We start from the raw sequence: 27,785 nt of genomic DNA on the forward strand, positions 1-27,785 counted from the left end.
TTAAATTTGTATGTATTTATGTGCATATTTCTTTTCTGTCTCTTTGGGGGGGGGGGATATCTCACAAGGTGGCTTATAGATAATTGCCTCAAAAACAACAAAAAACATCAACCGTAAGATCCAAGCATTAAACATCATTAAAAACAACAACATTTTTTTTAAGGACAAGCAAAGTCAGCATATACAGAAATTAATCATAAAAGCCTTCCGGAATGAAAAAAATACCCAAAGCTGAAATGCACACAGCGAAGAGGGCATGACACAGATATCAAAGGGAGACCAGAGACTGAGGTGGTGAATCTGAAAATTTGGGTAGATTCACAACATGTATGAAGGAGGGGTGGAAGAGAAAGTTGGTTCAATTTGCATTTCCAAGAGAAGTATGCAAACTGAAATGTAGCTACCCTTCAGAAGTCACTGAATTCTCTAAATTTTCTGACACAGTTCTCCAACTAAAAGAAGGTGGGAACATGCATTATATTGGGGAAAAGTGTTACATAACAATGCCTTTATTATTAAAAACAACATGCACACAATTCATTGTATTACGGGAAGGGGCTTGCAATAATGTATGCATTAGCCAAAACTAGATTTAAAAGAAGAAATGTGTATTAAAACGCTGATGAATTTCCATGAAAAAATTAAAATAAATTGTGAAATGATGCGGGAAAGGAATTAGCTGAACTTAAAATTTGAAAAAAAATGAGAAACAGAGAAATAAAAATTGGGAGATTAGTTTGTCTCTAGTTTTAAGGCAGTCCTTTCACAAGCAGTTTCCAGACTGATCAGGGAAGAGCTGAATCTTCCGTTTTTCTCTATGCACTGGTCTGTCATCATACTGTAGTTCATGCGGTCGTTGACAGATGGTGCTAGCATCACAAAAGAATTACAACCATCTAGTGCTCCCTGAGAGCTGAAGACGCCTGTGAGGAGGAGGGTGAAGGTGAAAAGGTGGGGGGGGGCAAGAGGGGCACTGTGTGACTTTGGAAATGCTTTCGTGAAAAGGGGGTTAGTAACTGCATTCAGTGGGGAGATCTCAGGGGTTATATGTGTCTGTGCAAGAGCAGTTTGCAAAAAAGGAGGAAGGCAAAGGTGGCATGGGAATGAGGGTGAAGGTGAAAACAAAGGGGACTGCAAAATAGGAGGGAGGGTTGGTTTCAGAACTGGGAAAGATGTCTTAGTATGTCTGAGAGAGACCCCTGTCTGAAATCCTCGATAGTCAGTTACTGTACGCGACACTGATCTAGATGGAACAATGATCCATAGTTTGGCTCACTATAAGGCAGCTTCCCATGTTCCTGCGACATGACAGAGAGCCCTCCAAGGCACCTTTAATCATCACTGCTATCTTTGGTTAAATGTATTTATCCTGAATTAGACTCTGAATCAGCAACACCTGAAAAATTGCAGAGACCACCATTCCTCTCTAACAGGCTGTTCCCGTTTCCAAATATTAATGGATTCATTTTTCTTGGTGTGAAGTGGGCCATCTACGCATCTCAAGTACCAGGTGGGAAGAATCCAACTGAAGGTCCAACTTGATGATGATGATGCATTCAGTTCATTCCGGGGGCTGGAGCAACATCTGACTGTTGCTATGGCGACGCTGCTGAAAACATCCTCTTCGTTACAAGAGATGCCTGCTTGGTCTGTAACTCTGAGAAGTCAGCCTCCGTTTTGCGAGTCTCAGTGAAGGCGAGGGTTCTAGGGAAGCACCCTGTTTGAGGGTCCTCAAGCAAGACATAATCAGTGGGTGATCTTAATTAGTGAGAGATAGGACTTATTCACGCTTCCGTTTGTGCTGCAATTTGTAAGTACACGTCTGTGATTTGTAGGCACAGGTCTGAGCAGGGGTTCTTGTTTTAGTTTTAGTCCCACTGCTTCCCCCGGGGTAATAATAATAATAATAATAATAATAATAATAATAATAATAACAACAACAACATTATTATTATTATTATTATTATTATTATTATTATTATTATTATTTATACCCCGCCCATCTGGCTGGGTTTCCCCAGCCATTCTTGGCAGCTTCCAACAAAACACTAAAATACAGTAACCTATTAAACATTAAAAGCTTCCCTAAACAGGGCTGCCTTCAGATGTCTTCTAAAAGTTTGGTAGTTATTTTTCTCTTTGACATCTGGTGGGGAGGGCGTTCCACAGGGCGGGTGCCACTACCAAGAAGGCCCTTTGCCTGGTTCCCTGTAACTTGGCTTCTCGCAGCGAGGGAACCGCCAAAAGGCCCTCGGCGCTGGACCTCCGTGTCCGGGCAGAATGATGGAGGTGGAGATGCCCCTTCAGGTATACTGGACTAAGGCTGTTTAGGGCTTTAATTGAATTGTGCTCGGAAACGTACTGGGAGTTATGTGGTCTCAGCAGCCGCTCCCAGTCACCAGTCTAGCTGTTTACTGCTAAATTGGGACAAACGTCAATCAGGTTCCCTGCAAATCATGGTACAAACGGAAGCATGGATGAGCCCATCAGAGGAGTTGGAGGTGCAGGGCTCCAAACAAACAGGGTGCTTCTTCCCTACAGTTCCCCTGAACCTGCAGCTTCCTAGTGATGCTGACCTACAACTCCCAACATCCCTGACCACTAGCCATGTTGGCTGGGACTGACAGGAGTTGGGAGTCTAGCAACAACTGGGTGGCCACAGGTTCTTCACCCATGACCTAAGGGATCAAGAAGAGCTTCTCCCTGAAGTAGCTCATTTCTCTCTCTCCTGTAAAGATAAAGGGACCCCTGACCGTTAGGTCCAGTCGTGGCCAACTCTGGGGTTGTGGCGCTCATCTCGCTTTATTGGCCGAGGGAGCCGGCGTACAGCTTCCGGGTCATGTGGCCAGCATGACTAAGCCGCTTCTGGGAAACCAGAACAGCGCACAGAAACGCCGTTTACCTTCCCGCTGGAGTGGTACCTATTTATCTACTTGCACTTTGACATGCTTTCGAACTGCTAGGTTGGCAGGAGCAGGGACCGAGCAACAGGAGCTCACCCCTTCACCGGGATTTGATCCGCCGACCTTCTGATCGGCAAGCCCTAGGCTCTGTGGTTTAACCCACAGTGCCACCTGCGTCCCTTAGCTCTCTCTCCTGTAGTTATCTGAAAGCAATGCTCCCTTGTGCCATTCCTAGGTGACTTAAGGGGGTGTAAACTGCAGCTACATGAGCAATCCTTGCCACCCCATCACTAATCAGTTCCCAGCCACGCGTTTTCAATTCATTTTAAAATTGCAAACCACCTTTCTATATCCCTGTACTCAAAACAAAAACGGCAGAATGTACAACAAAAACCACAGTGCCACCGTAGGAAGCTGCCTTAGACCGAGTGAGATAATTGGTCAGTCTAGGCCAGTTCTCCAGGGTTTCAGGCAGGGGACATTTCCAACCTTAGCCGGCATCATCTATATCTAAATCAAATGCTCCACCTGTGAGTGATGGCCTTTCTTCCTATTGCAACCCAAAATATAACTTCAAAATTAGTCAGCAAAATGAAAGAATTCATTTTGCATATCATATGGCAATATCTGCTAAATTATCAGCAAACAATAAAGCAACCCTCCGACCAAATTACAGCAAATGAATAATCACCAACAACCAAGACAACAGCTGCAAAAGACAAAATAAATAATGCCAGCAAAAGAAACATCTGAGAAGTTAAGTCACATCTCTCCACCCCTATCCTGTGATACCCACCCACTCACAGTGGGATAACCATGGCACTCAAACCATGCCCACCCATTCCATAGAGTCAGGGTCAGTATGATTTCTAGTTGCCACTGCAGAGCTTGGTGCAATAGCACCATCTTCCTCAGCACTTCTTAATTACTGTGTGAGAATGGCAGGATAAAGACAGCTTCAGGCAACCAGTGGTTTTCACTTCTAATGCACACGCACTTCTTCCGCTGAGTTGGGTTACCCCTGCCCTCCACAAACTGCAGAAATGTCTCCAGCCATTTCGGCACCTGTAGTCAAATAGGGAACATTTGGGTTCATGCCTAATCTGAACACAAGCATCCTACCTCGAGATGCTTCACAGAGCCTCCTGTGATTCATAGAAATGTAGAGTTGGAAGGGACCATGAGGGTCATCTGGTCCACCCCAATGCAACGCAGAAATATGCAGTTGTCCCATACAAGGATTGAACCTGCAACCTTTGCATTATCAGCACCATGCTCTAACCAACTGAGCTATCCAGATTGCTTTACGCCAGTCTTCCCCAACCTGATGATCTCTGGCCGATTTCGACTACAACCCCCATCACCCCCAGCCTGATGGGAGTTGTAGTTTAACCTAGCTGGAGGGTACCATGTTGGGAAGGTTGCTGTACACAGTTGCACTTCCCTGCCAGTCCATTTAAAAAAATAACATTGATTCACAGGAGTGTTCTAAGAGAAGCCTCTAGTAATGTAAGTGCTTTTTCTTGAAATCTTACCAGAATTATAGCCAGCCTGAATTACTCCCTTGCTGAGAATGTGTACTTATAATTAACGAAGGGGCTTGGCTTATAAGAAATGATGGCAAAGCACTTGCTGACACACGACTCAAGATTTTTATGCTTGGGAAGATGGCAAAATATGGACTTTTCTCTGCTCGTTCTGACTTGACAAAGAGATTTGGAGGGTGGTTCAGGATTTGAGCTACAGCACCAGTGACAGAGCCAAGGGTGACCTGTGGCTTAATGCAGCAACTGAAAAGTAGAGTTGGGTTGTGGCTGATGGACACTTGACGCATTAGCCTCATTGGGGTGCTATGTCAGTACATAGGTAAAGGGACCCCTGACCATTAGGTCCAGTCGTGGCCGACTCTGGGGTTGTGGTGCTCATCTCACTTTATTGGCCGAGGGAGCTGGCGTTTGTCTGCAGACAGCTTCCAAGTCATGTGGCCAGGATGACTAGGCTGCTTCTGGTGAACCAGAGCAGCGCACGGGAACGCCGTTTACCTTCCCGCTGGAGCGGTACCTATTTATCTACTTGCACTTGACGTGCTTTCGAACTGCTAGGTTGGCAGGAGCTGGGACCAAGCAACAGGAGCTCACCCTGTCGTGGGGATTCGAACTGCCAACCTTCTGATCGGCAAGTCCTAGGCTCTGTGGTTTAACCCACAGTGCCACCTGCATGTCAGTACATAGAGCTAGGGAAAGGAAACTCAGACACAGACCCTCTCTACCTAGCATAAGAACATCATAAGAGCCTGCTGGACCAGGTCAATGGCCTATCTAGTCTAGTAACCTGTTCTCACATGAGGGGAATGTGAGGCTTGGGTTCCCCACCCTGATGAAGAACAAAATTACAGGGGACAAATACACTAGCTCTGCCCCCAGCATCACTACCATAGACCCTTGGAGGGCTGCATTTGCTGCTCTGCCTCAGACATTAAGATATTTTGGTCTAGCATTGAAAGAAACAATCCCCTCTCTGAACTATCCAAGTCATGCTCAAGAATGGCATCTCTACCTCCACAACCTCAGACTTGAGAAGCAATTTCTTCCTGTAAGAAAGATTCCATTTTTTTGAGAGTACAAAGGAGGAAGGGAGAGAGAAAAAAGGAAAAGACAACAGAAAAAAAATCAATCCTTTAATCCAGTTACTCTCTGTGAGAAAAGTATCATAATCTGTTACATTTGTCAGAATCTCCTTGGATCAACGGCAGTGCCTTTGATTTTTGACTCTCTTTGGCACTAGATAGATGTTGCACGGGAGGAAGAACAGGAGAAAGTGGGCTTGGTTTGAAATCAACATTCAGCCTGAACAGATGTTTACATCAGAGATTTACCACTGTGGGTGCTGCAGACCCAAGACATTTTTGCGCCCTGCTTAAATGTTTTGTTGCACCACTGAGCCACCAATTCCTGCCTTAATCCATTTGCAACAACACCTGAGGGGCTGACTGAGATAGATTGCTTCCTCCTGCCATAAAACATGCCTGGTGAACAGTGTGAGATGTCTTGAAAGACCATAGCATGGTGAACAGTGTGAGATGTCTTGAAAGACCACAGCCGGCCCTACTGTTAGGCAGAATGCCTCAGGCAGCACAGGACAGGGAGATACGTGAAGTTATTGGAGGACAGAACAATGTCCGCCCCGCCCCCCTGTCACCAGCTAGCCTGATGCCCTCCAATGAAGTGCAGGATGCTGTTCTGCTGCTACACTGACGTAAGGTCCAGCTCCCCAGGTCAGAATGGGAGAGAAGGCATCTTGTCCTTCACTAGAGGCGACTGTATCAACTGCCCTGGTCTTAATGGGACGGTGCCACCTTGTCCTCTGCTTACCTTGGGCTTTACCTTTGTAAAAAAATTGTGGATGAATGCAAATTTGTGATGCAGCAGCTGGAAAAGTGAACATAAAACTCAAGGGGGGAAAGCTATGTTTGGTAACTAGATAATTGGCCTGGGTGGCATCAAGAACCCACTGCCCCACCAACAATGAGAGCAATGCCCTTCGCCGAGATGAAAATGGGCTGAGGGGCATGATGGAGCATGTGCAGAGTGCCCATTCAGTGTGCCAGCGGAATGTGCCAGTGGAACAGAAAAATACCAGACAGTTCTAAGTAGGGTACAATGCAGTTTTAAAGCTTAGCAGTTACATACAGTCGTAGTATAGTCTTTCCAACAGCATTCCAACCCATACTAGGCAGTAGCCCAGAACAAACCTGCTTCAAACACAAGTGCATTTAGACTTTAGATCATGCTGAGTCACTCTCACATGCATGCTTGCTGACTCACTCTAACATGATTAATTAGGTGCAGGTGCAGGACAAGCAACCAATTAACCAGTAGAAGTAGTAGTAGAAGAAGAAGAAGAAGAAGAGGAGGAGGAGGAGTTTGGATTTGATATCCCGCCTTTCACTCCCTTTAAGGAGTCTCAAAGCGGCTAACATTCTCCTTTCCCTTCCTCCCCCACAACAAACACTCTGTGAGGTGAGTGGGGCTGAGAGACTTCAGAGAAGTGTGACTAGCCCGAGGTCACCCAGCAGCTGCATGTGGAGGAGCGGAGACACGAACCCGGTTCCCCAGATTATGAGTCTATCGTTCTTCTTGTCCTTTCCCTCTGCATTACCAGGGCAAGGCAGCAGTGGGGCAAGGTCAAGAGAGATCCAAGTTGGCCACTGCTGCCTTGCCCCCTCACACACCGCAACTACCCTGTTAGCACTGATTTCAGTGCCAAGAATATTTTCAACAGGTAGGTGTTCGACTTGTCCCATTTAAGAAAGGAGAGCTTATCTTTAGAATAAGACAATAAATCTAGCTAAATCTGTGCTCCGAATTCTGCCTACGTCACCCACCCAGCACTGACAACTCAAAATTTTCCACTGTGCTAAGAATGCTGAAATGATTAATAATAATAATAATAATAATAATAATAATAATAATGACAACAACAATTATTATTATTATTTATTATTTATTATTTATACCCCGCCCATCTGGCTGGGTTTCCTCAGCCACTCTGGGCGGCTTCCAGCAGAATATTAAAATACAATGATTCATCCAATATTAAAAGCTTCCCTGAACATCTTCTAAAAGTCAGATAGTTGTTTATTTCTTTGACATCTGATGGGAAGGCATTCCACAGGGCAGGTGCCACTACCAATAAGGCCCTCTGCCTGATCCGTACATTCACATACAGTGGTACCCCGCAAGATGAACGCCTCGCAAGACGGAAAACCCGCTAGACGAAAGGGTTTTCCGTTTTGGAGACGCTTCGCAAAACGAATTTCCCTATGGGCTTCCTTCGCAAGACGAAAGCCCATAGGGAAATCTCCGGAACAGGGCGTCTTGCCCACTGTCCTCGGACCTCCTCCCGCCGCCAGGCTTCGGAAGGCTGCTCCGAAGCCTGGCGGGGGGCGGAGAGGTTTTTTAAAAACCCCGGGACAGCGGAGGACTTCTCCGCTGTCCGGGGCGATTTTAAAATGCTGCCGGGTGGCAGCGCTGCCACCCAGCAGCATTTTAAAAAACCCCGGGACAGCGGGGGACTTCTCCTTTGTCCCGAGGTTTTTTAAAATGCTGGCGGGCGGCAGCGAAGGCTTTGCTGCCGCCCGCCAGCATTTTAAATTCGCCCTGGACAGCGGAGAAATCCCCCGCTGTCCCGAGGTTTTTTAAAATGCTGGCGTCTTCCTCTCTCTCCCCGGACCCCTCTTGAAGCAAGGGGTGGCAAAGGGGAGAAGCGATCTTCTCCCCGTTGCTGCCCCTTGCTTCAAAAGAGGGGACAGAGGGAAAGGCGTGCGCCTTCCTCTCTCTCCCCGGACCCCTCTTGAAGCAAGGGGCGGCAAAGGGGAGAAGCGATCTTCTCCCCGTTGCTGCCCCTTGCTTCAAAAGAGGGGACAGAGGGAAAGGCGTGCGCCTTCCTCCCTCTCCCCCCGGACCCCTCTTGAAGCAAGGGGCGGCAAAGGGGAGAAGCGATCTTCTCCCCGTTGCTGCCCCTTGCTTCAAAAGAGGGGACAGAGGGAAAGGCGTGCGCCTTCCTCCCTCTCCCCCCGGACCCCTCTTGAAGCAAGGGGCGGCAAAGGGGAGAAGCGATCTTCTTCCCTCCGCCCCTTGCTTCAAAAGAGGGGAAGGCTGGCGGGGGGCGAAAATCTTTGTCCCCCCTGGCTGCCTTCCCGGGAGGGCTTTTAAATCGCCCCAGACAGCGGAGAAGTCCTCCGCTGTCCGGGGCGATTTTAAAATGCTGCCGTGGGGGGGGGGAGCAAAGACTTTCGCCCCCCCCAGCCTTCAGAAGAGGTCGGGGGACAGATTGTCCCCGGACCTGGTCTGAAGTCGGTTTCCCTAGGAACGCATTAATTGATTTTCAATGCATTCCTATGGGAAACCGTGCATCGCAAGACGAAAAACTCGCAAGAAGAAAAAACTTGCGGAACGAATTAATTTCGTCTTGCGAGGCACCACTGTACCTCCGTTAGCTGCTGCTGCTGCTGCTACTAAAGTGCAGCAGAGCACTTTAAAGTTGCAATTCAAGGAGGTTCTTGTTTGTTTCAGGGAGGTATTCATTCAAATTAAGAGCAGCTGGACTTCCAAAGATCTGCTGTTATTGAATGGATACATTTGGGGTGCTAACAACCAACAGGCACTAAAAGACACAGTCACAGGCACCAATGTTGTATTTCCCATCTGCATCTGAAGAGGACTCAGAGGCCTGGATGCACATAGGCTCAGATGCAGCTCCTGAAGTCTTCCTGTGCTAACCTGTTTACTCTTCAGTTGCTTCACTGCCTTTTCACTTAGATAAGCTACTGATTTTAGCATTACAAGTGGGTCCCGCAACAAAATATTGCATTGGATTCTGACCTTCTAGCAGGAATGCTAGAACACTGACATTTTGGGTTCCTCATTTTCCCAATCTTTAGTTTGGTTCTCTGTCTCTCCACATCTCTTTGTGATTTTTCTTTCTAAGCCCTTGTGAAGATTCAGCAACATTTTAGCATGCACTTCTTCTAACTCTAATGCATTTTTGCCTAATGCGCACATTTTTGCAAGAAATTTCTCCTAATGCAATGCACCTTTGATACTATCGTCCTCAATGTGTGCAATTCTATGCAGATTTTACCTGATTAAATGAAGTTCTGTACCCGCTACTTGGCTGGAGAACAGCAGCACAGAATTCGGGGAAGTGTAACTTTCAAAGGACAGTGGCTTTTCAGTTCACATATTATTTTCTGTTCTTATTTGAAGGTGAGCTTACTTACTTTGCATTCTTGAATAATTTCCTCCCCATCCCTAGCCTCCAGTCAGCAATGCACTCCTTTGGAACATGCCATTCCATTCATTCCCATCTTTTTTATCCGCTATGTAGCTCAACATTCCTCAGCTAGGAGCGAGCATGCTCAGTCCTCATTGGGTCATATTTGTTTTAGATTTTGCTGCCTAATATTTTATTATCTTAAATTTTTTTTGTACTTCTGCAAACTGCAAGGTTCCCCCAAGCAGCTGGATATCTTCTTGTGCCTGAAAGGGGCCTGTTTTAGCTACGTCATCACTAACACCACCTGAGTTCGCTGTTAGCGGGAGCGATTATTTCCACATAATTCTGCATAATCCTCTATGATTATTCACTTATGCTGGAGGCACCTCTTATATAGCCCTTTTGATGCTTTCTGACCTTCCTCTTGCAACTAGCCTTCCCCCCCCTTTTTTTTTTACTTGAGATCATTCACAGTCTGCTTCTACTGTTTTATCCCTTGCATAGGTTCGCTGCCCTGGGCTCTTTTTTGGGGGAAGTGGGTATAGAAAAGTAATAAATAAATATATGACATTGGGCTGGAAAAGGCTTCCCTCCCGCAGTTTTAAATAACTAGACAACATTCACCAAGGATTCAGAGAACAGGCATTGAAATTCACAGAAAATCACGGGGAGCAACTTCATTTCAGCTCCGCTGCACCAGATGACACCCATGTGTGTTTTGCATATTTGTGGCTGAGAGATGTGGCACTTCTTCTTTGGCTATTAGAGTTAGCATTAGCACAGGTAGAGCAACACACTCTCTGAAGAGTTGCCTTGTCAGCCTATAGCAATTAACATTCATCTGGTGCCCATGAGAGGATATGTCCATTGTGTCAACATTGCCCTTTTAAAAGGAAGCTTTTAACTATAGACACATTTTAAATTAGCGGGTGCCCCGGAGGGTATCCATTATCCTTCAAAATGTATTACACTTCCAAATACAATCCATTTTATAAATGAGGTTCAGGCTGGAAGTAGCTGTTTACTCTCTCCAAGACATCAATTTAGAGAGCTGGTATTTCCTCATTACCCCAAATATAAGATAATTGTCTGTGTAATTCCTTCAGCAAGTTAATTGCGCACAGGCCCTCTTTTCGTTACGAAAATTAACTGTCAGCTTTGCATAATTTTTACAGCACAGTGTTTCTCATATATGCAACTATACAGGGCTTGATCCGCCACCCATCTTCATCCCTTACATAGAAGAAGAAATCATATGGAACCTTAAAGCTGCAAGCAAATTACCATGATGTTTTGGGGGTGCGACTGCACCTTGCTTTGAACGTGAGGGGAGACATGGAATACACCGGCATTAGTCTAAAAATTAATATACAGTCGTCCCTCGGAAGTCGCGCGCCCTGCGAGTCAAATGTTTTGGCTCCCAAACACCGTAAACCCGGAAGTGAGTGTTCCAGTTTGCGAACGTTCTTTGGAATCTGAACGTCTGATATGGGTTCCGTGGCTTCCAATTGGCTGCAGGAGCTTTAAATATATAGTGCGTATGGTGCCTAAGCATCACCTAGAAAAATCTGTATATTCTTTAAAACTTTAAAGTTTGCAGGGAGTTGGACTGAATAACTCTTGGGGTCCCTTCCAACTTTATAATTTTATGATTCTAAGTATTGTGACTTTACCTGTGGCATTTAAGCACCTATGCTAAACTACAGCTACAAGACAGAATGCTATTGCAACTCCCTTTTGGGTATTCTGGTTTCTTGCTTCTCTTCTACAGCCCCAGAATCAATTCTGCTCTTGATAAACCATGTATTTATTTGGCCAAGGAACTCACAAGTCTGGCCAAATGACAAAACCCCTTGTTACTCGCTCAGATCAAATTGCTTTTAATACAGAAGGTAGCTGTAGCTTGGCAAGGCAGCTGAATTCAATAAGAAACATATGCACAGGCCAGTATTAGCCAAACTCTTGATTCCAGGCTTTGCTGAAAATTCCCACAAAATATAAAAATTCAGTCCTACTGTGCACTGGAAGCAGAAATGTAGTCAGGGGTCTTGTCTAGCTGGTGAGTCTGCAAATAATGAGAATTGTGAGGTGATATTGAGCTCTCCTGGTCCAGATTAGGTCAAATCCCAGTTCTATTTATGACTACATCTAGCAAATCAGAATTACTCTTGTTCTCTCTGCTATATCAACAGTGAGCAGTCGGACAGCAGTCTGACCAGGCATACGGAACAATGGGTCTCCGCCTTGTGCATGACAGTGAGATGTATTCTAATTCTTTCTAAATTTGCATCTATGCCTTTAAATTAATATACGAAAAATAATATGGTGCATTGTAAGGGTCCACCCCCTATTTATGTATGCGACCACGGCTGCACGGATGTTATTGGCCCAGAGATGGAAAGAAGATAAATTCCCAACCAGAGAAGAAGATCAAGTTGATGGACTATGCCAAAATGGATAAAATGACCGGAAGAATCAGAAACCAGGAAGACCAAAATTTTACTAAGGAATGGGGGAAATTTATAACTTATCATAAAGACCGTTGCAAACAGTTAAAATCTTTAGTAGGATTGGAATATCACTTGTAATTTAATGGTGAATTTTGGATACAATGGGGAGATAAAAGATTTGGAATATTATAAAAGATGCAGGAGGAAATGATTAACAATAGGACCCAAGAGATTCCTTGGAATCTTGTTTTTATGTTGTATGTTGGCCATGTGACTGTAAAATTTTAATCTGAAAAACCAGAGAGAGAGAGAGAGAGAGAGAGAGAGAGAGGTCCACCCTATTCAGCTGTGATAGGGGATGTGGCTAATATGTATGTGACTTTTTTTGGCATTGAAGTCAACCGTCTAATTTTGCATGGCAATGGATTGCTCTGTGTCTCATGGCTGCACAATGCCTTGAACATCAGAACTGATAGCAAGGCAAGACCTGCTTTCTTCTGAGAATCATGATAACAGTTAATCATTTTTACTTATTTATTATTTGCCGACATAGCACTAAGGGGAAAACCAGGGAGGGGAAATCATTCATTTTGAGCAAACACCACTGGCCTGGCTCTGATGTGTTGCTTTGCAAATACATGCATTCCAGCCACCGCCAGATGTAATAGGGAGAAATGGAAATAACAGCGTTTAGATCTTTGGTGACCTACTTACGGCATTAAAGGCACAAGGCGGGGGGTGACATGAAAGGGGAGAGGATCTAGGCTACAGCTTAATATGGACAGACAAGCATCAGTATTTCAGACCACAGAAGCAAGAAGATATTATTCCACCTTCTACTGAAAAGACAACTGACAAAAATCAGTACCGGAGAGATGTTGATGCTTTGCAAAAAATAAGAGGCACAGATTTACATAAACATTTGCATATGCTGATTTATATGTACAGATGCAAATTTAGAAATAATTATTACTGCTTGAATAGAAATACATTCACCATGGGTGTGAAGACTGCTTACAAAAGCTGTGTGCCTGCTCCGTCTGCTGTCCAAGGGCGAATTGGTGATGGGCAACTTCAAGTTCCCTTCTGCTCTCCTTTCTTAGGGTTCTTTGACTAGGCAACTCTTCCAACAGAGGATGCCTTCAAACAGAGGACCGTCCTCTGACAGCCCTCAAAAAGAGGACGACTTCCTCTGCAAAGTAGGATGCACAACAACCTTGTTCTCTGCAACTGTACTGCTACTGAACTGTTTCTTTCTGGTGTCCATCAGGGCCAGGCTGAAGCTATGGGCATCCACACTGGAATCTAGATTTGGCCAGGGTGCTTTCAGCCTAAGCTGGAAGGACTACATAAAAACCTAAGAGCAGCTCTGCTGGATCAGGTCAATGCAGTCCAGCATCTTGCCTGTACAAAACCCACAAACGCACTTGAGGGCAACCACACTCTCTCCACTGGAGATTCCTGCCAACTGGTATTCAGAAGCACACTGCCACTGACAGTGGAGATAGAATGTTGATCGCCTTTTCCCCCATGAATTAGTCCAATCCTCTTTTAAAACCATGCAGACTGTTGGCCATCAGTGCCTCTTGTGAATTCCGTAGTTTATGTGTGGTACAAGTAGCAAAGGATACTCCCTTGTTGTCCAGGCTAGGACTCATATAGACTGGTGACTGAGAGCGGCTGCCGGGACCATATAACACTGGCCCTAAAGGATCTTCACTAGCTCCCAGTACATTTCCGAGCACAATTCAAAGTGCTGGTGCTGACCTTTAAAGCCCTAAACGGCCTCGGTCCAGTAAACCTGAAGGAGCGTCTCCACCCCCATCATTCAGCCCGGACACTGAGGTCCAGCACTGAGGGTCTTCTGGCGGTTCCCTCACTGCAAGAAGCGAGGTTACAGGGAACCAGGCAGAGGGCCTTCTCAGTAGTGGCATCCTCCCTGTGGAACGCCCTCTCATCAAATGTCAAGGAGATAAAGAACTACAAAACTTTTAGAAGATATCTGTATCAGGGAGTTTTTAATGGTTTTTTTTTAATCCAGCAGGGCTTTTCTTCTATCTGAACCTTCACTAAGTATAGTGTTGGGAGGGAAGAGAAGGAGGAGGAAGAGCAAAGGCTGAGTGCTGCCAATGATGTCATCAGAAGACCATTGGGGCCTAGGCATCTCTTCAGATTGGAACTAACCATTAGCAATTGATTAATCTTGGGTTCCTTCCCATTAGATTTCCCTTTAATTCACCTGTTTGGGTTTTTAAAAAAAGAAAAAGAGGCCAATTTCAGTCTGCCCCTCCATGACTTTACATCTGCTGCATTTAATAATACCTCCTCAATTCCCCCAGATAGTTCAGAGATTGAACTTCAATATCAGAAGCAAGAGGGGCATAGTCAGAACCTCTAGCATGTTAGAACTATTTCCAGGTGATGCACAGATTGAACCCTAGAGATAGGGATGGAAGAGTTAAGAGTGACACACAGCCCCTCAGTTTAGATTCTCGGGTGAAAGGGACCATACACGCAGTGGTGAAGCTGCATGCTCCGCTACTGGGGGTGGAGAGCAGGCGGGGGCGTGGCTGGTGCCGCAGGGGCATGGCATGCGTTCTGGGGATGTGGCATGCCGCCTTTTGGGGTGTGGCACCAAGTGCATGGAGGGATGCGTGGCACATGCCGGGGGGCCCCACCACAATGGCACCCTACTGGAATAGTGGTGCAGGGGGCGATCCGCTCCCTCCAAACTCCTGTCCTCTGCCAGTGCATACACGGGCAAAACATGGCTGAAACAGAAGAAACTGCTCTAACTCAATCTCTGTGGTGCACTGCCTCATTTGTACACCATTAGTAGCCCACACACATGGCTGGAGTCCCACTGATGTGCAGTGACTCCTGCTTTTCTTATCTCTGCAGTCCCAATAAGTTGCTTGATTTCAGAAGAAGCTGTTCTTTTGCTCCTGGGGATTCCCTAAGGAGGTGAACTGGCTTCTGAGGAAAATGCTAGGACAGGAACTAATAAGATGAAGAAATACTGAAAATCACTGGGCATATTTATCTTTTTTTTAAAAAAAAGTCTATAACAAATTGATTGGTACACTCGTTTTCAACAGCAAAACCCTAAGCATGTAGAAACATGAGAGACACATGGCCGGATGATGTCCCAGGCAAGGAGCATCTTGGGCGTGCACCTCCTTTTGCTCAAGATGGCTTTTGTCGCCCGTTTCATGACTTTGATGGATTATTTGCCTGCATGATTTATCCCTGTCATATAAGATGATAAATGGGTGCAATGGAATCTGAATCTGTATGAATCCCTCCCATGCTATATTAATTCACCCCCTCTGTTTCAGCCGCTGAGGTTATAGTTGTGTAGATAGCCTGTGATGAGCGCCCTCCAAGCCCAGTACACTACATGAGTTGCCAACCCAGGGCAGATATACATTGGAGAAGAACAGGCTAAGGAATAAACCCTACACAAATCCAGAGTGGGGTCCCTAAGATGGTTGGCGTTGACTTGTACACCTCCTTCCAACAACTGGTGCCAAACGTCTTGTTCTGCTTTCCTTTGGACCACATCAGTAAGGCCAAGAGGGGAGGTCTTGTCATCTGGGAAGCCCAGGACCTCCAAACACACTGCTCAGGCTTGTGCCTCGGAGAGGTGCTGCTAGTGCACTGGTTTGACTTCACCCCCAGAGGTGCACTCCATTGTCTCTTGAGACAGACGGATGTCAACAACAATTGAGTTCAATGAGACTTTAAGTCAGGGGTCAGCAATGTTTATCTTGCCTGGGCTGGTTCACTCCAGAAGAGATCCCTCTGTGGGATGGACTGTGTGCGTGTGTGAGTGCGCCCCCCCCCCCCATGATTTCCAGCATCTGAGCAGACACGATTTCCGGTGCCACAGAAGCGAATCCCCACGCTGCGCTGCACCAGTTTAGCACAGCACGTGGGGATTCGCCAAGCGGGCGGCTCGAGGGCCGGTTAAACATCCCCTGTGGCCCATGGACCTTAGATTGCCTACCCCTGCTTTAAGTCATGGGGTAGTTCTAGGGGTCGCCAGATGTTGTTGGACTATAATCCTCTGACCATTGGCCATGCTGGATAGAGATGATGGGAAATGAGTCCAAGATATGAAGGACACCACACTACCCACCCACCCCGCTCTCCTAAGTGTGCTTAAGACTGTAGGCAAAGAAGCAGTCAAACAGCGAAGGCTCTTTCTTTGTGTACCGGTTGAATTATTTAAGCTATCCTTCTCCTCAGAAAAGGTTTTAAGCCCGTGCTTCATCTCTGGTGTGTTTGCTTCAGACATCAAGAGGATGTCGACCAGGTTCTTTGAAGTCATCTGCATTATTTATTTCTACTTACCATAAGAAGTCTGATAGGCATGCTGTTTCAGTAATTAAATGTCAACAATTCATGTTGCTGGCTAAACCCTGAAAGTGCTTAATCAATAATAATGTACTTCCACGTCTTTCAATCAGGGGCCTTGAAAAGATCAACACCCTTCCATTGCATCATCTAAAGACTTATCAGTCACAATCCCCAGCCAGCAGCTCTCTAGAGAGAAGCGCCCCCGCCATGCTGCTTTGACTCAAGTATTTCAGTTGAGTCAATCCAGCAAAGGTTACTCCAGATTATTTATACTACTCTGTAATCAAAAGCAAAGCAAAAGCCTAAAACAATAAACCCAATTTCTGTGCACTGAAAAATTGGATCCTGCAATTGAGGTTGGCACCTGATCTAAGCCAGTAAACCATATACATTTTAGCTGACTGATTGGTTAAGAGTAAAAACAGTAGTAGTTGAGCAAGGAGTGCCTATTCTCCTTTATATGAAAGGAAGAGCGTCTTTTTAAATTGAATTCATTTGAATTAATTCATTTAATTGAAATATAGATTCTTCTGCATATCCAGGGTTTTCCCCCAAGTATGTAATCACCAGTACCTTAATTTTTGATGACTCTGCTTCACTTCCAAATAGGTAGCTGCTCAACCATGTGAGTTTGTTGCCATGAGTATAGCCTGCCCATAAAATATCAATACTATATCCTTGGCATGCAACAAACCCACTGAAAGCCACAGGATCAATAGCTATTGAGTAATCCTTGTTGAAGGATCACATGGCTCATGATAGTGTTATATCCATGTCCTTCCAGCACAGATCAATGGTTCATCCATGATCCAATGTCTCTGGGCGTGATTTATGCCACTCACTGTTGAAGGACTGCTGTATCTGTGCTTTTGGATAGCAGAACCAATGGCTGATCAGGGGTCAGTGCTCCCGAATGCCTGATATAAAGCATTCTTAAAAGATCATATATTTTCTATATAAGACTGAGAGTCAAATTTATTTCTGCATAGACAAGGGAAGATAACAGGAATAGCTTTCTTTCAGCTGATAGCTATGAAGACTCCATGCTGTCTATCTGTATATTACTAGAAGCAAGATTAGAGCGAAGGAGAAAGATAAATGCAGATCATTTTGAGCAATTTACCATGTAATCCTACCTATCTTTACATAGACGTTCAGTGGGAATTACTCAGAAGTAAATATGCAAGGGGTTGTGCATTTTAGTTTTCATATACATGCAAATGAAGCTAAAATGCTACGCTTATTTCCAGGGGAGGGTGGGGGTTGGAGTCCAATTGTGCACAGCATGACTTACTTTTGTGGAAACATATAGTGGGTTGTACTACATATGCAGAAAGACACACAAAGGTGAGATATCATGGAGATTTGTGACAAGAAAAGAATTAGCAGAGCTTTAGCTCTTTCATCAGTAATTGGGGCATTGGACATCAGAAGAGCTAGCTTTGTTTTCATTTAAACTTGCATTTAATCCCAGAATGACAATCTCAAGCAACTAGAATCACACTCTTGGTTTTTCTGTGTCACATGAAATTCACGAACACTGTATCTGGAGGTCTTTAGCATTCAAAAGACTATATCTGTGATGGGCCTTTCTTTTTTGTTGACACTACATGCCTTTGACCTCGAGGGAAAGCATAGCTAGTGGACAATGGACAGATTATGGTCCACATTTAACTCCTTATTCAAGCCAATTTATGAGGTTATGGCTGAGTCTGGAAACCTCCGTTCCTCAACACGTTGTTGGATTCCAAATCCCACCAGCCCCAGCCAGCGTGGCCAATGGTCAGGGATGATGGGAATTATAGTCCAACAATATATGGAGGGGCACAGGTTCCCCACCTCTGAACTATGGCCAGGAGAACCGAGGTTGATGGAAAGGGAGGAGCAGAGGCATGATAATCCACACCCTGTGAAGGAGGAACCTCCAAAATTGCTTTTACATAGGAAAAAGTTTGATGGCTACTTTAGAATAGAGGGAAAATAACAGACTGAGAACTGCTGGTTTTCTGTTTGAAGTTAAGGCAATGGGAGAAGCAAGGCTGTGAACCCCATCACTGTAGGCTCAGGTTGTAAATATGTGTAAATAAACCCTATATCCTAAAGACACCACAGTCTCCTCTGTGCCTTATTTCCAAAAGGAAATATGAACCTTGGGTAAGCGCCTGGAACCCCTGGAATCTCGCAACGTTCAGAGATTGGGGTGGCATGCAGTATATGAGAGAGAGAAAGGAGCAGAGGAACAAAAAACCCTCATCTAATTACACCATCAGAAAGCATAAAGAGATGGGTGGGCTCTTTTGTTTTTGCAAAAATGTTTCTCAACAGCTATTTGGCTTGCTTTCTTCAACCATCTCTTAATATAATTTGGCGCTGCTGTCTTCCCACCCCCCACCCCACCCCCAACAACCTTGTAATAGTGGCAAACAAAATTGTCCTAATGACAATAATGATATTTCATTTCTATACACAGAGTTTCATCTTGAGTGGCAGGCGGAGATGCATCCAATAACAGAGAAAGCGTGGAGGCCTGTTTTCTCCCGAGTTAGAAGGAGCCAGTCGGCATTCAATCTGAGCACAATTGAGTTTGAAGGCTATGTACATTTTATGCTCTGCCAGTTTTCAGCTGCTTATTCTGTTTTCACTTTGGGTTGAAAACGTGAGCAGATTGGTTTGGATAAAGACCCCCAAAAAAGAAAGAAAGAAAGAAAAAGGGGAAGGAGTGTGTGTGAGTGCGCATACACACTAATGCTGTGCTGTGATTCCGATGTGATTTGTCACACTAAGCCGTTCAAACGCCATCGAATATGAGATGTCTTTTACAAAAGGACTAAAAGATTGATGACTTACCTGGTATTTGAATGAGGGGCTTCCTGGATCGCATCTCAGCTTTTTAGCTATGACACTGCACCAACTGTATTTTTTTGGTGTTCACTACTTTATGAATCATTTCCATGTGATTAATGCTTTCAAGGGGAACGAAAGGCAAAGTTCTCCTGTGTCTGATTAGCTCACAGCAACCCTGACTCCTTATCAAGGCTCACCGTTTAATCAATCTCTGAGAGATCCATCAAACCAGCCTGCTTTACATTAAAAGGGTACTCATCGCCCAATTGCAGAGCTGTAATTCAGGTGAGCTGTCATATCTTAACAGAGACAATAAAATGTAATTGGCTGTTATCAGTGCAGAGGCACCTGTAACTCAAAAGTCTGACAGCTGCAGCACAGATAAGGGTGACTGCACACTGGGAATGTTCTCCCCAGTAGAATGTTTAATTGAGTAGCATGGTACCTCATCCTGCATTAAATAAAACTTGCTGACTTGGCTCTCGACATGTTCGCACCACACGTTTTAAGTGCTATGATGCCACTTTAAACATCATAGCTTTCCCCCAAAGAATTCTGGGAGCTGTAGTTTGTTAAACGTGCTGAGAGTTCTTAGGAGGCCCCTGATGCCCCTAATTCTTAGAGAATAGCTGTCAACTTCTCCCTTTTCTTGCGAGGAATCCTATTCGGAATAAGGGAATTTCCCTTTAAAAATGGGAAACGTTGACAGCTATGTCTTAGAGTTGCCTGTGAAGAGGAGCTGATGGTGAAACCACTCTAGGAATTATATCTCTGGGCAAAATCATATCCAAATCAGCAGGTGAAGCTTTCCACAGCATGGAGATGAACATTGGTCACTTCATAAAGTCTGGACACTGAGGCACTCTTAAAGGCACAGCTACAGCGGCCGGTTGAAAAGCTGGCACTCTTGTTGTAGACAAGAACCTATTTGATACCAGCTGCCTTTACAAACATATTGCCCCCATCCCAGACGCACACGAAAACACACTCTTCCTCTAACAGTCCTTGAGGGACACTCCAGACCGCATGGCTTGTGGTTTGCCCATAATGAGCTGCAGTAAAAGTTAATGACACCTCTTTGTACCCTCCTCTGGCTTCAGCCAACATCCCTCCATAAATCAAGCAGAAGGAATGCACATGTAATAAACTTTATGGATGTAAAAACAACAGCCGTACAGGAGAAAGCCAGTTTCCTGGCTGTCAAATGGAAGAGGTGGGAAAGCTTCTGTTTCAGATCATGATCCTGATCCTCAAAGAAGAGGGGCAACACCACAGCGCAGGTGTCCATCTCTCCCCACCCCTGCCTATGCCTAAGGAAAGCTGTCCAAGGGAAGAACTGTGTGGCAGGAACTGTCTTCTCCTCTTGGCTGTCTGGACATAGTCACCTGATCCTGAATCTGAATGGAGGACAGAAGGTGCTTCTAAGGGAGGACAAGTCAGAACCACCACTGACCTCAGTGAAAAAGGAGAGTAACTCCATCAATTCAAGTGGCCCACATTATTGTTTAAAGTTTTAACTGACTCAGGGCACAAATACCTGAAAGACCACCTCTTTCCCTACAGATCCTCCTGGGTGTTAAGATCAGCAGAGGAGACCCTCTTGGTAGTTCTACTCAGAAGTTTAGGGTAGGGGCGGCCGAGGAGAGGGCATTCTCTATGGTGGCCCCTAAATTGAGGAGCTCTTTCTCCACAGAGACACATCTAGCTTCTTCACTATTCAGCTTTCAGAGAATGATGAAGACACACTTCTTTACCCTGACCAGAACACCAGACAGTTCAGGTGTATAGTGCCTTTATGACCCGCCACAAGAGCCTTTGGGTCTAACACTGCCTTAATAGGCCTACCAAAAGTCAAACAGTCTAAGAACAGAAGAATCACACCGTTGTATCAAGCCTAAGACAAAGGTAGTTGGGTGGGAGGGAATAGTTGCAGAGAAAGCCAGGAATTCTTTTCCAGGTCAGATATGAATCCAATCCAGAGAAGAATTTGGGAGCCTGTAAAGTTCACCCTTTCTATTTTAGGTGAACTTCACAAGCCCCCTGAAGCTCAAAGAACTTTGCCTGCATCTCTATCCAAAAGCTTTGTTTAAGGCTCTGGCCTTCTATTCACTTTTAACAAATGTCTGAAGAGGAATCATGACAGGTAGCAAACCAATCCTTTAACACCCTGTGAAGCTTTTGCTAAGAATGCCAGAAACACCAGTTCAGCATAACAACACTAAATGTGTTTTTCTTGGCATCCTCCCTACTTCAGCTAAAGATAATGAAGTTAGAAGCAACCACAAAATAAAATGAGAAGTATCAACAACTCATGGCAGAACATAATTAGAGCCCACAGCATTGCTCTTTTGATGCACTGAAGTGTAATTACTTCTTCGTCAGCTCCGATTCCTTGTCAGTTCAAGCTCATCCCACGTAGAACAGCTGAGGTTCCTAATTACCCACTGCGATGGCAAAAGTCTCCATTTTGCTCCCGAGAAATCAAGGTCATTAACCCAACTCATTACTTGATGCAGAACTGATGTATGTGGAAATTCCGCCACCGCTACGCCTGGGATTTGATAAGCAACAGATGGAAGGAAAAGGTTACCATAGTCTGGATGAAAGCATGAAGGGGGAGGACTGCATTTTATTCTGCTAATTAAAAGCGCAAACCTTGTGCATTCTTATTCAGGAAAGCACTCATGCTGAAAGCAAAAGGACATTGTGGAAGACTTCATGCATTTGGCTTCAGTTAATTAGAGGAAACAGAATCTTGGCTAGATAGTAATACAATGGGACCGAACAGTTGCTTGGGTTCAGACATTGGAGCAGTCAAGATTGTGAAATCAAAAGGAGGTAAGGTTCTGGCACAAGGGTAGTCAACATAGTACTCTCCAGATGTTGCTGGACTCCAACTTCCATCAACTCATGTTCAACACATTTAACATCTGAATGACAACATCATTGGCCAACCATGTTCTGCCGCAACAACTGACATTTATTGGGGGGCAGGTAGGCTATAGCTCAGTGGTAAAGCTCATGTCCTATTGTGTTCATGTCCTTGTGGGCTTCCAAGAGACATTTGGTTGGACACCATGTGAACATAATGCTGGACTAGATGGACCTTTGGTCCATCAGGTAGGTGCTTCTGATGTTCAAGCATGCTTTGCAATCCTCAGCACCTCCAGGTAAGAAAGGAATAGGTAGCTGATGATGGGAAAGTGCCCTGAAATTCTGGAGAACCCCTGTGAGTGAGAGCAGATAACACCAAGCTGCAGTGCCATCTTGGCCCCACAACTGTGGGTTCCTGGGGCCATGGGTGGCATGCAGCGTGCATGGCCCTGGCACTGAAATTTGTGGGTACCCAGCCTCTTCATGGGGAATTTTGTGGGTGCTCAGACACCTAGGGCCCCTGGGAGTTGGCACATATGACACCGAAGTAGATTTGCCCTCTGCTAACACAATTGCGGTTGGACTATAGACAATACACAGGAAATATCAGTTTAGTGGTTGAAGGACATTTTTACAATGGAGGCATGGCAGCGTGATTATTATGACAGCCAATGGAATAAATGTTGATTGGTGTAGCTATATCTGCCCTTAGAAGAATCTTGGAGAAATTGCAGCTCTTAAAAAAAAAAAGAAACTGAAAGGTTGTATTCAGTGGAGCACTAAGGAGTTTGTTCCATCATCATAAGCATTTCTGCTTCTCCGAAAGGATGATCTCCCCTCTCTTACCCCAACAAACTCATATCCTGCCAATCTAGTGCTTCAGGGCAGGTAACAACTAAAGCCAAGCATTAACATGCAATACAAACACAACAAAATTAACATATATATATTATTTTAAAAACAGCAGAAACAAGGACAGCAGCTTAAAACAGAAGCGGTTATCAGATAAAACTGTAGTGGTTATCAGATTTTAACTTGCTTGTATGAAATAATTTTCTTATCTCAGCTTTCATACATAGATTTCTAGTACTGTATATAACTAAACTTCTTCTCCACAGAATCCTTAGCCACTAGAATATACTATACAGTGGTACCTCGGGTTAAGAACTTAATTCATTCTGGAGGTCCGTTCTTAACCTGAAACTGTTCTTAACCTGAGGTACCACTTTAGCTAATGGGGCCTCCCGCTGCCACCGCGCAATTTCTGTTCTCATCCTGAAGCAACGTTCTTAACCCGAGGTACTAATTCTGGGTTAGCAGAGTCTGTAACCTGAAGCGCCTGTAACCTAAAGTGTCTGTAACCTGAGGTACCACTGTACAGAAAAATATTAAGCGTCTCTCTCTCTCTCTCTCTCCTCTCTTTTGAGTCTGGCTAATACAATCTCCTTTGTCATTGTAAAACTGTTGTCACAATTGGTTCCATTTCCAGACATGACGGACTGCATTTTCCTTCAGGAGCAAACTGAACCCAGCAGTAAACAGGACCACCTATCATTGCCACATTTTATTTATAGAGCACCAAGTGTCATACAAGTACATGTAGAAACTAAATTCCTTAGACTCATTCACTGACAGTGTGCCGTAGGTCGACAAGTGTGCTGGCTTGCCCCCACAATTGAGGGGGGGCAGCGCTGTGCGCATGCCACACACATGCCACTGAGGGGGGGATATGAAAGATAGTCTTGTCTTGCGCCAGAACTGGAAGAGACCCAATTTGCTCTTTGCAAGAATCCAAGTGTAGCTTTGCTGACACTTCCCCCCAACAAAACCTAATGGGGGTGTGTGTCAAAGATGTGTTGGAGTATTAATGCTGTGAATCATCTATCTTATGTGCAGCCTGTATAGATGTGTAAAAAAAAAAGAACCCCATACATCACAAAGGCGCTAGAAGCCTCCAGTGACCTTCATTCCAAGGCAATGAAATGTGGAATATGTGCTGAGAGCTCTTCCCGCTCAGAGGCTGGGGTGCCCCCATATCAATACAAAGGAGAGGGGAGCGGAATAGGCAAGCCCAGAGAGACACATTGGAAAATGGCAGTCTGCAGTCAAGCACATGGTAGCGCTAATTGCCTAGTTGTCCTGACATCATTATGCTGCAAGTTTCCCTTTTCATGTTCGACATCATTAGCTGCCATTAGGAATATGCGATGTTTGCATACGATGAATAAGAATGAATTTAAGGGAACGTATACAGTATCTCGCCTTTCACGTGAGCCTCAAGAGGGTTAGCAAAATAAGCAAAGCAAACAAATAAGGCAATGTAACCAGAATAATAATAATAATAAATGACAAACTGGCTTGTGGTACCTTAAAGACTCTTTATTGAATGTATGATGGTAGGCAATATTTTGTGGAGTTGAGCCCAGTTCATCAGACTTCGAAGCACTTAAGTCTGCAAAAGCTTATGCCACAATAAACTGCTTAGTTTTTAAGCTTCTTCTGTTGTTCATTGCTAAGAGAGACTAAAAGGGCTACCCATCAGGAAAATAATAATAATGGAGAAAGCAAAATGCAGGTTAAAAAATATGAAACTCTTGAGGTTTGCAGTGGTTAAAATAAAACAAAAAATCTTTAGATTGGATTTCTCACCCCTGTCGTGCTTATTGCCCCTCTTTGAAGGCCTAAAGCCTGATACAAAGACTAAGGATTTATTGACTATCCTTCTAGCATCAGCTCAGCTTGGGCAGATTTGACCCCCAAGGACTGTGCCACTGCTGCTGCCACAGGCAATGTATTCCTTGGAGGCCGGACCTTCTGCCCCTGCAGATCCTGTTGCCTGAGGCGGTCACCTTACTTTGCCTCATGGGTGGGCTGGCCCCATGCTTATGAGCTTCCCAAGAGCATCCAGCAGATGAAGCGAAAGCAGGAGGGTTGGTATAGAGAAGGGGTCAGCAAACTTACTGCACCTCGGGTCGGTATCTCCAGCGCCAATTGTGTGACGGGCCAGATGGCGGGGAGCGCATGCCCATACATGTGCGCACACGCTATTTCCGGCGCACTTCCGGGACAGAGGAGTACCGGAAATAGTTTGTGTGCATGTGCACGGACCTTCTCCAACCCGGATATGGACCAGAAATAACGCTTGCACATGCGCACAAGCTATTTCTGGTGCTCCTCTGACCTGGAAGTGGGCAGCTGTGCAGCGCAGTGGCGGTAAGAGTGGGCAGTGGCAGCGAGTGTCAGGGGTATCCAGCCCGTGGGCCTTAGTTTGGGGACCCCTGGAGTAGAGAGTCCCTTGCTTCAACCCAGCAAGGGCGCACGTAATGTTGTTTCTGATGCTTATGCATGGCTGTTTCACTTTGGGCATTTCCACAAGAGATCAGAGCATTGCAGAATGTCTAGGACTTTAACTCCACTCTCTGGAGAGACTCCTCTCTGATGCTTAAACCACCAGAAATCCAACTATCTTCTCCACCACAAGGAAGAATGGGGCAATCTAGTCAACGGCAAAGCAATTACTTGTGTACAGAAGGGTTTGAAAAACAAAACGGGAGAAAATTGCACTTGGGTTCATTCCCCCTCCCAAGCCCCTTGAGGACTCTTCTCTGACAAATGTGCTAAATGGTCTTCTGCTGTTCTCTTTGTCCACAGCAATCAGGAAGAAACAGGGGGGAAATGAGTGTGAAGGGGAAAGAAGCAGGAATTAGGCACACATCAAAGGCAGGCCCAGCAGCTTCACAGGCAAAATGAGATTTATTTGTTTGTTTGTTTTGCCAGCAGGGTGGGGATTTGGGAAGCACTTGCAGCAGAAATGGAAGGGCGGAGTTGTTTGGCGCTGCCTCCCTGCTCTCCAGGTCTCAATATGTTTCCACTCAAGTTCTGCGAAGGCCCCAATCCCGCAAAGCACTAAGCCCCCTCCCCAAGGCGACTCCACTGACCCGGCTGATAATGTTTGCATTCTCTCCCTGAGTGTTTGCCACTGCACCACATACACACACACACACACACACACACACACACACACACACCCCAACAGCAGCAGCTGCCACATGTAAAGCACCATAATGATTAAAGAGTGGGAAGGAGAGTTAATTGCCTATTATTGTTGGGTCACTGGAGGAGGATGGCTTGGATCTTTGCAAAGGGCAAAGTCAGAAGGAGGCAAACACTGCAAAATTGGAAAGGCATTCCATGGAGGAAGGAGCTTTGTTCCATCTTCCACCCCAGCCAAAGCACCGTCCTCATAAATAAATGCAATCCATGTCTGTGATTATCTTCCCTCCAGCCACGCCAGTATTTGTCTAGGGCTGCTATCTATCAGCCAATTCCACCCGCTGCCCTTTCGTCTTCAATGAGTTTTCTTGCACACATTGCTGGCACTCGGCTGCAGTGCAAGCACCCGGCTAGGTGGCATTGTCCCCTGGGAGGCAGGGCCCCATCTTGTTTTGCTGGGCTCTGTCATGCAGTGGCGGACTTGGGCACTATGGCATCCTGTGTCAGCCCAAATTTTGGCACACACACGCCATTCCCTGTGGGGCAAGGAGATGCCTGACTTTGGGAAGGTCTTAGAACTCTTTAGGCACTAGGTGAAAGAGGAGAGCGCAAAATATGGTCTGAAGCTCAACATAAAAAAAAAACTAAGATTATGGCCACTGGTCCCATCACCTCCCGGCAAATAGAAAGGGAATAAATGGAGGCAGTGAGAGATTTTACTTTCTTGGACTCCATGATCACTGCAGGTGGTGACAGCAGTCACGATATTATAAGACGCCTGCTTCTTGGGAGAAAAGCAATGACAAACCTAGACAGCATCTTAAAAAGCAGAGATCTCACCTTGCCGACAAAGGCCCGTATAGTCAAAGCTATGGTTTTCCCAGTAGTGATGTATGGAAGTGAGAGCTGGACCATCAAGAAGGCTGATCGCCGAAGAATTGATGCTTTTGAATTATGGTGCTGGAGGAGACTCTTGAGAGTCCCATGGACTGCAAGAAGAGCAAACCTATCCATTCTGAAGGAAATTAGCCCTGAGTGCTCACTGGAAGGACAGATCCTGAAGCTGAGGCTCCAATACTTTGGCCACCTCATGAGAAGAGAAGACTCCCTGGAAAAGACCCTGATGCTGGGAAAGATGGAGGGCACAAGGAGAAGGGGACGACAGAGGACGAGATGGTTGGATAGTGTTCTCAAAGCTACCAGAATGAGTTTGACCAAACTGCGGGAGGCAGTGGAAGACAGGAGTGCCTGGCGTGCTCTGGTCCATGGGGTCACGAAGAGTCGGACACGACTAAGCGACTAAACAACAACAATCAGGCATTTGGCTAGTTAACATTCTATGACCTTTCAAATGTGTTGTGGGAGCAGGGTTATTGGTTTGTTTGCTTTTGTTTCATTATGTATTCTGCACCTTTCTTTTTGTATTCTTATGTTGTGAACAATTACTAGGAAGTGACCACAAAATTGCACCTGCAGCACCAGGGAACAAGGAGTGAGTGAAGATTGGCATCAGGAACAAGGGAAATTTTCGGCTGAAGGGTGGTATAAAAATTTAATAAATACGTAATAATAATAACCACTA

The 27,785-nt window shown here is 45.3% G+C and overlaps 1 protein-coding gene across 3 annotated transcripts in view; it reads right to left on the bottom strand.

The window, feature by feature from the left end:
- PTPRO (protein tyrosine phosphatase receptor type O) overlaps positions 1–27,785 on the bottom strand; it is a 126,560-nt gene that overhangs the window by 75,803 nt on the left and 22,972 nt on the right. Inside the window, exon 1 of one of the 3 annotated variants that reach the window (XM_083461038.1) lies at positions 1,397–1,525. The exons of the other annotated variants lie outside the window; for them this stretch is intronic. Within the exon in view, the coding sequence (XP_083317164.1) occupies positions 1,397–1,420 (24 nt within the window). The 5' untranslated portion in view covers positions 1,421–1,525. Of the gene's footprint in view, positions 1–1,396; positions 1,526–27,785 lie in introns of those variants that run through there. 3 annotated transcript variants of the gene reach the window in all.

Source organism: Podarcis liolepis (genome assembly GCF_965112155.1).
Source record: "Podarcis liolepis genome assembly, chromosome: 10".
In the NCBI taxonomy this organism is placed as follows: domain Eukaryota; kingdom Metazoa; phylum Chordata; class Lepidosauria; order Squamata; family Lacertidae; genus Podarcis; species Podarcis liolepis.